Source organism: Pieris rapae, chromosome Z (assembly GCF_905147795.1).
Source record: "Pieris rapae chromosome Z, ilPieRapa1.1, whole genome shotgun sequence".
Classification (NCBI taxonomy): Eukaryota; Metazoa; Arthropoda; class Insecta; order Lepidoptera; family Pieridae; genus Pieris; species Pieris rapae.
The window spans coordinates 7,382,988-7,397,310 of NC_059534.1; the positions used below are offsets into that span (position 1 = coordinate 7,382,988).

Consider the following 14,323-nt stretch of genomic DNA (forward strand, 5'->3'; position numbering starts at 1 on the left):
ATTTTAAATGTCAATGTCTAGATCAAAGCTATGTCAAATTCAAAACAAAAATGACATACTTCAAAGCTAAAAGTATAATAATACTCTTGATGAGTGAATGCTTAGCATCTAATTAAATTGTGAGCTTAGTGATATAAAATTTATTCTTCTTGTGGTTTGATTCATTCTCTTATTGTCATTTGTTTAATAAATGTAAACAATAATAATGTTTTCAATGAAGCAGCTAATTCTAGTAATTCCAGTACTTGTCTTTTTTAGTCCAGTTTCTGTAAGTACTTATAATTATCTAATTTTTTATTACCTTCGAGCTGGTAAAACGACAAGACCCTTGACTTTTGACTTATTTACAGGGGTCTTATGATGACAAACGATGCAAATGTGTTTGTCCACGGCCAGCAGCACTAAACAGCTCTATTGGTTCTGATCGTACCCTTTATATTGGAAATGTGCCTCCCAATAAATGGTACATTCTTTCTTTGCTTAATGAATAATTTATATTGTGAAGTAAAAGTCTAAGGTGTAGTTGACTATTATATCTTTCAGCAACTGTGATGGAATCATTCTTCCCCGTGTTGGAGAGTTGATTAAAGGTCGTGAACAAGAGTTCTGTCCACAGTGTGAATGTATTTACGAGAATAGAAACACTACAATAATTCAGGTAAGTTCAAACAGCAGAAGTATGAATTAATAAAATAAATTAAAATATTATTTCAATTTCTAGGTTGTTGTTATTATCGTTGTATGGGTGATTATGTTACTTGTTGCATACATGGGATTCTTAATCTGTCTTGACCCTTTAATAAACAAGAGGGCTAAGGCATCATACCAGGAACATACCAATGAAGATGTAAGTAAAAAATACCTATAAAATGTGATTATAACATGTAAACTAATAAAGACCATTGAAAGTCATATTTTACTGTCTTTATTGCTTAATTAATAACAAGAGCCCGTTTATTTATTTTTAGATATCTTAGTTTTTTATACATGTTTTTATTGTTCTATTGTTTGTATCCTTCCTTTTAAGATTACCTTCAGGGACCAAAACATTTATGTTAATTGTCAAGAGGCTTTCTGTTAAAGTATAATTCAATGTTTGTAGCATCCATAGTCTGAATCAAAGGCCTTGTGATATATTGTGTCTAATGCTTTGGCATAGTCGATAAAAGCAATGTTAAGTATCCTGTTTTTCTTAATTGTGCCAAGATTTTAATGTGATTATAACATGTAGGTATGTTAGGTCCCTGAATCTTTTTGTTGATGCTCATAATCTTATATTGAATGTACCTATCTCGAGTTTGTTTTATTATTTCAGTTGTTCTGTATGTCCTTGCTGGAGGGTTATGGTCATTTTTCCCCACAGAGACCAGCCCGCTTAATAGAGAGTGTTTCTTTTCTATTGTATTTTTATATTGATTATAATGCTTTTGTTTACATAGAGTATAGAAAAAAAACAGATTTATACAAATACTTTTTGACAGGATGAAAGTACACTTGGTGGACCATCACAACAGATGGGTGCTCGTGGCAATGTTCTTAACCGTGTCACCCATCAACAAGACAAATGGAAGCGACAAGTTCGTGAACAGAGGCGTAATATATATGATAGACATACCATGTTGAATTAGATCTGTAGCTAGTTTTCCTATTTAATATTTTACATTATGTACTACATACTTCATCTTTTTATCCATCACATTTCTGCTATATAAAATAATAATTTGTTAATAAGTTTATTTATAAACATACAATAAGTTTGATTTTGTTAAAATGTAACTTACATTTTAGGTATGTTTATAAATGTTCATAGACTAAAGATAGTTGAAGCTAACTCTATTTCATGTTCTTAATTTAATAAAGGCATTTCTTACTGCAATAAAAATATTATTTAAAGTTAAATTCTCAAACTACTGTAACTTATAGCATAGTTTTAAAATATAAAATGTTTATTTGTCATTAGAGGTTTACTTATACTGAAGGTGATGACATTAATAGCATTATCCAATCATGTAGGCCTATTTCAATATTTCCACCATTAAAAAAGTATGGTTTAGGTTAGCAATCTTGGAAATATCTGATTTAGAAGAGGACATTCATAGCTACTCTCTTTAGGGTAAAATATGGTGAGAACTTACACCAAATATCAGACCATCAGATTTAAATAGCAATAACTTAACATAAAGAACTATATAACTAACTAATCAATTATTAAGAGGTGACATTAAAATGATACAAACTATGAAAATAAGTCTTTATTTTATGAGTTGTTCTAATCAGGGCAACTGTCCTGGTCAAAATAGCAGTTGACATGACACTATACATACAATTATTTTTAATTATTAAATTAAAGGCTACAATTCTATATAATATATTATATTTTTTATTCAAACACACAGTAGCATAAATTAAATGAAAACTTTCAAATAGTAAGTATACATTTAGAAATATTCACAAATGGACATTAGCAACAATTCATACATTAACACTTAAATATAGATAAAAGATTATTGTCAGTTCTAATCTTTACAATTTAGTTATTACAAAATACACATCAATATTAAAATAACAACAATTCAATATCACAATGTCTGTAAATGCCTTTTTCTAATCACTATCATCATGCATCAAAGGTCTCTGGGCCTGAAAAAGAATGATAATAATTGACTCACAGAGACAGAAAATTTTATCTAGCAAAAAATATAATTATTTTTTTTTACATTATTTCATGAAATAATGATATATGTATTATGTAAAATTTGTAAATTTAAAGCATGGACAATTACCATCTAAGTGTAAATATAATGTGTCCACAACCAATAGATGACCTATTTATCACACAAAATGAACATCATAGCTTACAAAATGTCAGTAGTAGGTAAAATTCTTACCTCATCATTGATTACATGTACATAGAGCTTTCTATCAACAGCAAGAGGACCAAGTATTGACAGGAATATAACATATGCAGACAACAGCATTAAAATACACAAAACCATAATTACTACAACCTGAAAATTAAAAAAATGTTTTATGCTATTCCTTAACATGACATAGATATGTTGATGTTCATATTCCAATGAAAGTTCAAGAGATGCAGGTTTTATACAATAAATTTGAATTGTATAGCTTCAATTGTGAAATGTACCTGGTTCTACTATAATATATAGTTGTGTAAATTTATTGTTAATATAATAGTCCACAACATTCTACACAATTATTGAAATAAAATGGTCACAAATCATACCATAATAATAGTTGTGTTTCTAGATTCGTAAGTACAATCACATCTAGGACAGAATATTTGTGCATTTTGTCTTATTTCATCACTCACAAGAGGTAAAATAACAGCATCACAAGTACTGAAAAAGTTTTTTTGATTTTAAAAAGAGTTATAGTAGCTATAGTATAGTTATAGTAGCATTGCGCAGAACTCAGCATGATTTAAATATTAAAACATTTCAATAACAATTGATGAACAAGTGTTGGGTTGGGTTTATAATTTAAAGTCTGTTGTAAAGGAAAAATCCTTACCATTTATTGGGTGGTACAAATGCAATAAAAAGTTTTCTATCAGATCCTTTAACGGTCTTGTTTAAAAAAGTGGATTGACTAGGACAAACACAACGACATCTTTGGTCTTCATAAAATTGTGCCTGAAATTAAAAAGGTATCAAAAAACAGCTTTTATGATAATGAAAACATATAACTAGACATTGAAATTAATAATAATTGCTAATATAAAAATTCTTACCAAAATAGATGGAGAAAATCCGAAAAAAATTAACAAAAGTAATTTAGTAAACATTCTATATTTGAGCAGCAACAATTTAATTTTATTAATTGTTAAATCCACAGTTTATATAAAGTTTATTCAAGCTTCTTAGCTTCCTCGTTTTTCCACAGATAACAGACGCTTAACCAAAATGTTACTATTAACTGAACATTACTAAAAAAATATTATTTTATTTTATTAGTTTCATACAATTAAAAAAGATCGGCAATGTGATTATGATAGTAACTACTTAAATCGATTTTAAAATCATTTCCTGATTTCTAATTGACTTGTGGTTTATGGTCAGGTTATACCTCGCTGAAGTAAGTATATTTTAATCAAGGATTTACGAACCCGTTTTAAGCTTTTTATTTTATCCTTTCGAAACGAATAACAACATTGCGCCTAGCCGACCTCAGTATGCAAGGGCACCTTAAAGTGCAGTGTTAGGCCAGTGTACCGGCGATTTATAAGAGTAATCAAAAACAGGTGAGACGAGGCATTACCACCGTGTATCCACTCGTGCCATTCGCCACTACAGCCAGTCTCATGATGTCTATACTATACTTGCCTCAATAGTTGCCTAGACATCACTGTGAGAATGGTGGATCTGAACGGTATGCTTTTAACCGGACTTCGACTGTTCAGCCACAAAATATATGATAACATAGAAATAAAAATTTCACAATTATTAAAATTCTTAGGGTAAAACATCACAGTTATCGAAGAATTAGAAAAATTCTTCGTTCCTTTACTTGCTTTTACTTTTTAGGTTTGTTTAATTGTTTTTGTGGAGCCTCAGGATTATAGAGTTTTTTATGTTTCTTTTAATTAACATCAAAATATTATTTATTAACGTTAAGTACGTTCGTTAACTTCGGTTCGTTAAATTATAATCCATTAAAAAATTTAATGGATTTTAATTTACATTCACTGCCAGTTCTCTAATTAACGTAGAACGGACGAAAAGAATTGGCACTAAAAACTCTTTTAAATCTCAATGGTTTACTTTTTTAGAACATGTTTGCAAGCACCTACAACAATTACATCTCATTTTGACGCTGTATGTATTGTAACTAAATAAAAAATATTGAATACGTAAATAAGACAGAACGCTTCACGAAGCGCCCGTTTCGCAAGGCGCTGTGAAAAAGGAGCATATGTTTGCATTACTGTGGGGATAACATTTTTATTTTTTACAAAATACAATCACTATCTTCTAAAAATGAATGGAAATTGGAACGTTTGGGTCCCACATACAGGTCAATTGTAAATAATAAGAAGAGTTATTACTGAAAGTAATAACGATGCATTCATGAAGTGTGGCATCGTAAATTCTAGAAAGTAGTCTAAACTCGTGAAACCTACTTAATTCCACCTATAAAAATTGCGTTATCGTCAGGCTTAAGTTTTGTATTATACTTTTAAGCCTTTATATCTATACACAACCATATACCTATCTGTTACCTACTCAAACTATTCATATTGCGCGGTGTGTAACTGCAAAAACGTTTCCTACGCCTTGAATATCATACGTGTACGTACATTATAGAAAAAAATAATACACAAAATCAAGTGTATAAATAGGTGAGATTAACAAAGAAAAAAAGTACTACGAAATACATTCTATCATGCGCATTTTCCTTTGGCTTTTTATGTGCGCACCAATTTTGATCTTGATCTATGGCGATACAACTGAACGTAACGGTAAGTACAAGAGGTAATTATTATTTTGTTTATTTTAAATTAAAATAGACTATATAGAATTTAATATATTTCTACAGTTCCTACGCATGCGTTGCCTTGTGACCCATAAATTGGTGTCCTCGACAATTCAGTGTGATATTATTCAATTACTGTTACAAAAACGAAGCGGCGCGATATGCTACATACAATCAGATTAACACAGTAAAAACCTATGTTACAACAACCAATAGAATTTATAGTAATCCGAATAATTTTCTGAGACACAAAAAAATTATTTCAGCTTTTCGTTGAAAGGTCAATCATCTGATTTAAATGTTAGTCGGAATTTAACTAGCCTCTGCTTACCAATTATCATAATAATCTGCTCATAATAATCAGGTTTTCATTCTAGATTATTCTTATATCAATAAGAATAAAATATTAATTTCCTTCTTGATCTTTTATTGAAAGAATATCTCAGTTATAGATAAATAATAATCGCGTATATTTTTAGATGATTACAAGTGTATACTTCCGGAGCTCACACTAGACGACTTGAATTTAGATATGAAACAATTTTTGGAAAATTTCGCAAAAGTTAAAGAGGTATATATTTCAAAAATGAATTTCTAATTAAAAACTAACCTAACCTTCGTTTAAGTAGTACGCTTTCTGTTTAAAAACGTCCTATAATTACCGTACATAAAGGAAAATTTCATAACGATGAATAATTATTAAGCATATGAATTTACAAACTGTTGATTACCTTGGAACAATAATTTTGATCAAAACAACATTAGACAATTTTTTTCAATGCACAGCCTTATTTTATCATTTCTGACCAAGCTAAACAGGCAGTATGAAAAATTCGAGTTGTCATGTTTTAAGTAATATATTTTTCAATTACTTAACATAAATTTTTCAAAATGTCTTTACATTGTTGTGTGTTAATTTTTTAATCATAGGTAATGTTTTATTTATTTTTAGATAAAATTTCCAATATCGTTTGGGCCTCTGCCGGAGAAATATATTTGTAAATTGAAATGTGTGGATGGATATTGGGTGGGCCCTCTTTGTTCGAGTTCACGAGGTAATGACAATGATGAGTGTTTTCTAGAATCATATATGTGACAAATTCTATTATGAAGCACCTACTGGCCTTATAAATAATAATCAAAATAGACCGTAATGTAATCCGTTATCTAATGTTACTCGACTTAATACAACTTTCAAGCAACAAGAACAATCAGTCGTTCGCAAATCGAGCCTAAGACCGCCATAGATATTTACTTTTAAAAGTAGTAACCTGTGTGCTTTTCTAGATGGCAGATTTAAGACTCTCTTGAAAGAGTGTACGTACAATAATGATTTCCCACTATTATCAGTTTCGTATAAAAATTCTTCTATTGAGGTACGTAAAATTATTAATTTTATTTCTTTTATTGCTATCTAAGTAAAATATTGTTCCTTAAAAACATTATAAGGCATGTATCATCATTGCATAGTGTGAAAGTCATCTCCTTCTTTCTTTTTAACGCTTTTCCGCCCGAAAACGAAGTCATTCGGATGGTAGCTAGAAGACTTCTTTACCTCAGCTACTACCCGGGTAATATCCTAGAACCTTATTAGTGTTCAGCTTTTTCAGAATGATACAAACTTTCCGCATAACACAACTATTACTGCAAGGTGCAAATATTTTGGTATGTATAAGCTAAAAGGGGAGAATGAAATACGCTGTGAAAATGGAGAGTGGGATCCGAAGTTTCCTGAATGCGTACCAACCACAGTCATAACAAATTTCACAGGTGCCTAAATAACCCATTACTAGGTCTATTAGACTCTATATACCATAAACCACGCTATACTTCGTTTCAGGCGATGCTCCACCGACAGTGAGGTATGAGGTAGCAAGTGGTTCCGCCATTGTACAACCTACTGGTGAAGTGTATGTTTACCCTGATAGTACCATTTGGCTTGATTGTATGTCACTGAGAACGGCTGGCGAACCAGAATGGACATGGACTCATAGTATGGAGAACTATAAAACAGGTATTTGTTTAATATATTTTCACCTCTGTAGCTATATATTTAAAACACTGACGAAGTTTACAATCCGACGTGTTTATTTTTTTTCAGACAGAGAACATGAATTTACAAAATTTTGTCGCAAACAAAATAACAACGTAATTCGGATAAAATATATAATCACTATATTCGATCATTCTGGAAATACTAGAAAGATTAGAGATAGATAGATTATAAATTAAACCAAAGCAAAATATCATCCTACTTTGTTCAATGTCTTTTAGATAACTAAAGTGACGATATTTAATTATTGTTCTAGGATGGATCAATGAACTCGACAATATATTCCGTATTACTCTGCCCAAGCTTGGTGCTCGTTTTGCTGAAACATTTACCTGCGCTACACCAGCTGGAACAACAAACAAGATATCTATCAGAGTTGTTAGTGAGTCTTTGTGCATGATTTTTTTTATAGCCAAGGGTTTATTACACTTTAAAGTGTGAATAGAAAATGATTTTTTAAGCTTTATTTCGAGGCTTTTACATTAAGTTTACCTACTAATTGGTTTGGTTTTGGAGACAACAGCAAGAAGTATTGCTTAATGCCGCTAATTGTTCAGGTGTTCACAATACATTTATGCTCTATACTCGAGCTTTTATAATAATAGTTTTATAGATTTGGCATATCTTTACAATTAATATTTTTTCTATATACTTTTAGGTGTTAGTTGCAATCCTCTTGCAACATCGTCACCTCCATTGAGACTATATACTACGGGTAATAAGCTTGGAAATACTGCTCATTTCAGTTGTGAACCTGGCTACCATCTCAGTGGATCGCACCAACTCCATTGTATGGGAAATGGTAAATTAAGATTTACGAATTGAATTTTATAAATCCAAATTTGCACAAGAATTCAATTTGAAATAATAACACATCGCACTATATATAAAAATAAAGTAATTTTATAAAATTACAATACTATTTGAGTTAAAACATTTGGCTCAATTTTACTCTCTTTTTTTTTCTACTTACTTGACATATTGGTGATAGTATCTGATAGTATTTAAAATCTTTATCTTTTCAGGTCATTGGTCTTCTTTGCCACCCACTTGTGAAGAGACTTTCTGTCCATTCTTCACATCCCTGAATCCTCATTTAAGTATCATTGAACACAATTCTTCTTTCGGAGGAAGAGCTGTGTTCACTTGCTCCTGGGGTTACCGACTCGTTGGAGCTCCAGGATTAGAATGTGAGCATGACGGCCAATGGTCCGGGGAAATGCCACAATGCATACGTAAGTACCATAGCATTACTCGTCTATTCTTACTAACAGTTCGTTTGTTTGTCGTGTTTAACGCTCTAAATTATTCCACTGGTTCATTTGACATACCTATGTATATTTTCAGCTATATACTGCCCTGATCCTATCATACCGGAACATGGACAACTTTTGACGAAAACTTCATCTAAAGACGGAAAATATCCCGTGGGTGACCTCTTAATCTATACATGTGATACTGGTTATCACGTTTTGGGCGAAGCCTCCATCGTGTGCACAGAAAATGGCTTTTGGTCCCACCCACCACCTTTCTGCCTACCACCCGCGGAAATAAAAAATCCAGATACTATTTATATAGAAAATACTACTTTAGTTCACGTTGACAATAACTATTAATTTGAGTCAAAAATGTATAAGGACTATATGTATAATGTAATTATAAAAAGATAGATTGTTATGCGCACCTGCATGCAAGTAGGAATCATAGGGGTTAAGAGTCAAAGGCGAGAGAGAGATGCGATAATCTGATTATATTGATATCATATCTATTTAGTTTTTGACATATAACAATATATTATCTGTGTAAATGTTTGTATATTTATTCCAAATGACTCATTTGTTTCTTTCGGTCGCAGTGTAAAATAAATAAGTCAAAAAGAGACAAAAGATTCATTGTATTAGAAAAGTAAGTACAACTAGACCGTATCAGTTTTTATAAATAAGTGAGAATACCTTTGTAGCATTTTTGTAATAAATATAAAATAAGAGAGTAATGTAAGGCAATAATGGAAACGTTTAAAGTTCGCCTTTCAAATTAAAATTATTTATAATAATAAGTTAATTACTTGAAAATTAAAATTTAATCATAAATTAATTAATATTAGGTACATATTATCTTCATGAAATCGATTTCTGGGAATCATAAATGCAATATTTGTTAGTAATTCAAAGAAAGAGTTTTATATTATTTAAGATGTATACCTACGATTACTCTTGCAATATTTTCCTTAGACTATATCAAATAAAAAATAACCACAATTTTAATTTTGGATTTTCTTACTAAACGACATTCAGATGTAAATATCGGTAGGGACGTGAGACAAAATTACTTTTATACAGGCATGACCGACTAACTGAAAACGAATTTGTATGAAATAGCTGGGGATTCCCAAGAGGGGATTTCGGGATTTACTGATGCGTAGCAGATTAATATACACACCCTGTACTCGGTTAAATATCTTTACCATATATGAGCTCCATATATATGGCCACCCGTGAAGGATAAAGGATTAGATTATTAAAAAAAAGTTAGTGATCAGACTCTCGAGCGCATCAGATTAAAGTAGGATAAAAAACGTCATCTTGACATTCTCGAGCGTGGCTGAATTTTTTTTAGTTTGAAGGAAATAATTCAAAGATGACAAAAAATATATAATTTGACGATTTCCACAGTCCGAAGTAACAAAAATTCGCCGATAAAGTTCAATACGTGAATAAGATTAACATACGTACATTATTAAAAATACATAGAACATGAATGCTATCAATATCTGACGCGCTCGAGTATGTCCATGGCACACCTATATTTGACATTTTTGAAAGTCTATAGCCACTCCCCACGACCATTAAAAAGGTTTTTTTTTTATTATTATCTAAGCTTCGTAACCCAATAGGTCTCTATTACGCTCGAGTAAATCACCATTTAGCATCGTGGGCTCCACTACTAAAAGGAATGACATTTGCTTACGCTTTGTTATATGACCATTTTCATACAAATTCTTTTTATTTGGTGTTGTGGTGATTTTATTGCTTGCCGCAGGAAGAGTAAATAATAAATACATGATTTCTGTGCACAATAATTGCATGATATCAAAAATGATAAGAGTAATTTATAGTATTTGTCTCATATTAATTAGCAACTGATAAATACTAGAACAATGAATCTAGAACTAAGAACATTATATAATATAAAAACTAAAATATATTACTAAAAGGAGTCCCTTTGGATACGATTCCGAAGATATTGTCTGTCCCCCCTTTGAATAGCTAGACACAATAAGATGACATGAAAATACGCAGAAGCCAATCACTTCATTATTGCCATCTATTCCTACCAACTCGCCATAATTAATACTCCGGAGATCAAACCCAGGATCCTATACCACGTCAAATGCCACGGCGACGGAAAAATTCGCATACAAATTAGAGTTTTCTTATCGAACGCCTTAACTATGACCGTTCCAATTAGCGGCTTGTTATCAAATTTACCTAAGGATTTTATTATTAGAAGTAAACGTTTAAGAAACATGTTCAGATTTTATTTTATTTTTAATTTAATTTTAAACTTTTGTGTTATTTATGTTAAAACTCGTCAAGCATCCCTGGTAATAATTATCATAATATACGTTATTAATTTACTTTTGTCTACATTGTCTAGAGATAGTTCTAAACTATCTTTTTTTTACTGACTGCCAGTACTGCACCTGCGTTGCGAGAGGCAACACTCCAGACATGTCGAGGTTTCATCGGGGTATTTGAGTTATAAAATTGTTTACAGCTTGTTTCTGCGCACACATTTTCACTAAAAGTATCTCCATACTAAAATAATACCAGGCTCGCTGTTTCCGAATCGATCTGAAGTACAACTTTCTACGCTAATATTCTAAAGAGCATTTTTATGTGTTTTTGATAAACCCTAAAACTGCTAAACAATTTATTTATTTTTATTCTCCAATATAATGCTACTAGATAGACAGCTATATAATCTGTAACTACTATTTGCGATAATACGCCACTGTAACGGAAATCAGTAGAAGCCGTAGAGCGCAGCTAGTTATTTATAAACCTTCATAGTAAAATTAATAAAATTTTGTGCAGCATCCCGTTTTGGTAGCTCGTTCATCATTAGACTGGATGCCGAGTCGCGTTAATTCTCTCTATTCTGATGTTGGGGCTTGGAGCGGTAAATTTGTGAGTTTACTTATTTATTAATTTTTTTTTACTCTAAATAATACGTAAACTACCTACATATATATAGGTATAAAACAGGTTTTTATTTCTGCCACTGTATTATAGTAATAATAAAATAGAAAGTAATGTTTATAACATATAAACTATGTTACCGATATTTACAGCGCCCAGTGATGGATGAAATAGAATCTGATGAAGCTTTACGATTCTATCAGTTCTTAAATTATTTAGATGGTGGTAGTTTTGGTACAGGTTAGTCATTCTCATTTAATGTTGTTAACTATACATATGTAAACGCGGTTTTTGTTCAACAAAGCCCATGGTATAATTCTCAAATAGTACAAACATGTACAAGAAGAAAAACCACACATAAAAAGACTATCGACATGAGTGAATATTCATTGATATCCTTCCCATGTCAGTTTAAATTAATTACATTACGAAAGATACGAACATCTCAGAATAATATATTATAAAATAAGGCTTATAATACAATGTATATAATTTTAAGGGCCTATTGATGAATTTGTGGATGCCATGAACCGATTAGCTACCTACATGAAGCAGCAAAATAGTAGGGAAACCCAAGTTAGGGGTATGCGGGAGCTCGAAGCTATAAACGGAGAGAAAGGTACAACTGACTGAATCTGACTCCGCTTTCTAAATACCTAGCATAAAAAACGTAACTTATAAAATAAAGATTCAAATATCTAATTCAGCTGACTCCACAAATAGTTTTAAGTGAGTCTACACGTTCGCCCCCTATCCTAAATCTAGCCTTATAGCGTACTTGGAGCATGAGGCAAAATCACTTTTTGCCAGGCATGACCCACTAACGCCAAACGAATTTTTATAAAAATGATCACGTGATAAAGCGTGAGTGAATGTCTATATCATAAGAGATTTTTTCTCAATCATTGTTAGGTAATCGTTGTTCGCGCTTGTGCATTTTTCATGTTAACTATAAATAGATTAGTTTTACATTAAGTGTGAAATGATTGTGTTGCCTGTTTTCAGGTAACAGTATCAAAACCGTTTTGGAGATAAGCACGGTTATAATGCGTAAAAAGAGGAAGTTCTTTTGTACTGGTGAGGTGAAGGAACCCATTGTGAATAATAAGATTATCTGCAAGGATCGCATATTACTTCCGATCGCTGGTACATCTTGTAGAGATGCGATTATGTATTGGCACCCTGATTTGACAGAGGAGCATTATTGTGTTGGTGCCCTGGAGTCTAAAAGCCCCGTACATATAATGGACATTGAAGGTGAAAATTATTATTTGAGTTGGAGGCACGAGCTGAAGTTTGAAACTTTTAGGTTCACATAAATCAAAATTAATTCTTTGTTTCTAGGAGAAATGTTTTGCAAAGGTGACGATTATTCAAAGAGAGAGTATTTGCTGGCCTGTGATTTTTATGAAGATCAGGAATCTCCCGTTGCTGATTTACTACAGTATTATCCAGACCCAGACCCGGAAATTAGTCCTAAGCTGTTTAGTTAAATAAAAAAGTGTCCTGTTGCATTATGTTAATTTAGCGTGGTGGGTGGTTTTATTATAAATTTTTAAATCATACGGTACAAATGAAAAAGAATTCAATACGGTTTTGTATAAAACCTATCGAAATCTAAAAAAATATATGCGCGTTATTTTTAAAATTCTATCCGACCTTAATCCAATTCCCGTTACCGTGAATGACAGTACCAGACCCCAGGCTTCATGACCAAATAATTTGCAACAAACGGAATGCTATCATCATATTCATAGCTTTAGGATGACAGGTATACTTGGTATACCCATATGGTTATAAGGCCCTTGCGCGCTAATTTCGTTCCCAGCGGTACTTTTTACCGGTTATACACTCGTTTATAAGAATGCCTAGTCCAGCTATAAGTTCTGTTACAAATGAAGATGGTTTTTTTTATGGAGTAATGTAATATTATTAAAATTTATACCTACATATTTATTAATGTGTAAGCCAAATTATTCTTATTTATAATATTTTATTCGAAATGGTCACATTTTACATTTTGGATTAATCGTTTGGATTTACGCCCGATTTACGTTTCCAAAAAATTTTCGCTACTGCTTGCTCCAAAGATGCAGATACGTCGATATTATCGACGATAAGCACCGACCTTCTTGTTTTATAATACGCGACAGAGTCCGCAAAAGCGGGAACCCTAATTTCTCGTATTAAGATTTTTTGCTTTGTAACACCACGCGGCCGCGGGCCGACCCGTTTTTTTCTGGTCTAGTCGACAGACGAAGTGTTGTCGTATCTGTTTATCGTAGATACGATATACCAACATACGGCTGATATCAAGTTTTGAAGTGTCAGGAATATGACTGACGGCTGCAATCCTATTTTCTTTAATCCAATATTGTAATTCGGTAATGAACACGAAAAAAGTACATAAGTGAAATGGCGCAAACTCGAAAGAATGTTTCATATTTATAATAATTAAATAGTTGCATACAGGAAAAGTTTTTATGTAACATGTATTTATGGCCTGACTTGTTGTATGCGATACAATACATGTTAAGCATGTCGTAAACTGTTTTTATAGATCTGGATCCCTGGA

The 14,323-nt window shown here is 31.8% G+C and overlaps 4 protein-coding genes across 5 annotated transcripts; 3 read left to right on the forward strand and 1 right to left on the reverse strand.

Moving 5' to 3' along the window:
* The first annotated feature begins 64 nt into the window (after nt 1-64).
* On the forward strand, nt 65-2,245 carry LOC110999106 (uncharacterized protein CG1161). Its single transcript, XM_022268015.2, has 5 exons — nt 65-268; nt 351-463; nt 544-658; nt 722-847; nt 1,482-2,245. The coding sequence occupies exons 1-5, from the start codon at nt 206-208 to the stop codon at nt 1,626-1,628; spliced, it is 564 nt and encodes a 187-aa protein (XP_022123707.1). The 5' UTR covers nt 65-205; the 3' UTR covers nt 1,629-2,245.
* On the reverse strand, nt 2,237-3,884 carry LOC110999113 (transmembrane protein 9B). The gene is made up of 5 exons (XM_022268028.2): nt 3,752-3,884; nt 3,532-3,653; nt 3,245-3,359; nt 2,889-3,008; nt 2,237-2,640 (listed from the first exon to the last, which is right to left on the reverse strand). Exons 1-5 carry the CDS (start codon nt 3,803-3,805, stop codon nt 2,605-2,607), a joined length of 447 nt encoding a protein of 148 aa, XP_022123720.1. The 5' UTR covers nt 3,806-3,884; the 3' UTR covers nt 2,237-2,604.
* Nucleotides 3,885-4,202: 318 nt separating this feature from the next.
* Nucleotides 4,203-9,558, forward strand: LOC111001105 (locomotion-related protein Hikaru genki). Of its 2 annotated transcripts, none has more exons than XM_045634274.1 (10): nt 4,203-4,261; nt 5,973-6,064; nt 6,446-6,548; nt 6,781-6,869; nt 7,104-7,263; nt 7,334-7,507; nt 7,803-7,928; nt 8,205-8,348; nt 8,572-8,781; nt 8,894-9,558. In XM_045634274.1, the coding sequence occupies exons 2-10, from the start codon at nt 6,026-6,028 to the stop codon at nt 9,160-9,162; spliced, it is 1,314 nt and encodes a 437-aa protein (XP_045490230.1). In that variant the 5' UTR covers nt 4,203-4,261; nt 5,973-6,025; the 3' UTR covers nt 9,163-9,558. The 2 variants fall into 2 exon arrangements, with proteins under 2 accessions (XP_045490230.1, XP_022126510.2); XM_022270818.2 differs by lacking the exon at nt 4,203-4,261 and adding an exon at nt 4,807-5,479.
* Nucleotides 9,559-11,126: 1,568 nt separating this feature from the next.
* Nucleotides 11,127-13,280, forward strand: LOC111000435. Its single transcript, XM_045634138.1, has 6 exons — nt 11,127-11,150; nt 11,644-11,736; nt 11,901-11,988; nt 12,248-12,367; nt 12,754-13,005; nt 13,093-13,280. The coding sequence occupies exons 2-6, from the start codon at nt 11,680-11,682 to the stop codon at nt 13,239-13,241; spliced, it is 666 nt and encodes a 221-aa protein (XP_045490094.1). The 5' UTR covers nt 11,127-11,150; nt 11,644-11,679; the 3' UTR covers nt 13,242-13,280.
* Nucleotides 13,281-14,323: the final 1,043 nt, after the last annotated feature.

Bases quoted from the DNA above. Each gene is read 5' to 3' on its own strand.
- LOC110999106 (XM_022268015.2), top strand. From the start codon at position 206: ATGTTTTCAATGAAGCAGCTAATTCTAGTAATTCCAGTACTTGTCTTT. The intron at 269-350 runs GTAAGTACTTAT...ACTTATTTACAG, and splicing joins TCTTTTTTAGTCCAGTTTCT to GGGTCTTATGATGACAAACG. The intron at 659-721 runs GTAAGTTCAAAC...TTCAATTTCTAG, and splicing joins GAAACACTACAATAATTCAG to GTTGTTGTTATTATCGTTGT.
- LOC110999113 (XM_022268028.2), bottom strand. From the start codon at position 3,805: ATGTTTACTAAATTACTTTTGTTAATTTTTTTCGGATTTTCTCCATCT. The intron at 3,654-3,751 runs GTAAGAATTTTT...TTTTAATTTCAG, and splicing joins GATTTTCTCCATCTATTTTG to GCACAATTTTATGAAGACCA. The intron at 3,360-3,531 runs GTAAGGATTTTT...AAACTTTTTCAG, and splicing joins TTTGTACCACCCAATAAATG to TACTTGTGATGCTGTTATTT.
- LOC111001105 (XM_022270818.2), top strand. From the start codon at position 5,404: ATGCGCATTTTCCTTTGGCTTTTTATGTGCGCACCAATTTTGATCTTG. The intron at 6,065-6,445 runs GTATATATTTCA...ATTTATTTTTAG, and splicing joins ATTTCGCAAAAGTTAAAGAG to ATAAAATTTCCAATATCGTT. The intron at 7,508-7,802 runs GTATTTGTTTAA...TTATTGTTCTAG, and splicing joins TATGGAGAACTATAAAACAG to GATGGATCAATGAACTCGAC.
- LOC111000435 (XM_045634138.1), top strand. From the start codon at position 11,680: ATGCCGAGTCGCGTTAATTCTCTCTATTCTGATGTTGGGGCTTGGAGC. The intron at 12,368-12,753 runs GTACAACTGACT...GCCTGTTTTCAG, and splicing joins AGCTATAAACGGAGAGAAAG to GTAACAGTATCAAAACCGTT. The intron at 13,006-13,092 runs GTGAAAATTATT...CTTTGTTTCTAG, and splicing joins ACATATAATGGACATTGAAG to GAGAAATGTTTTGCAAAGGT.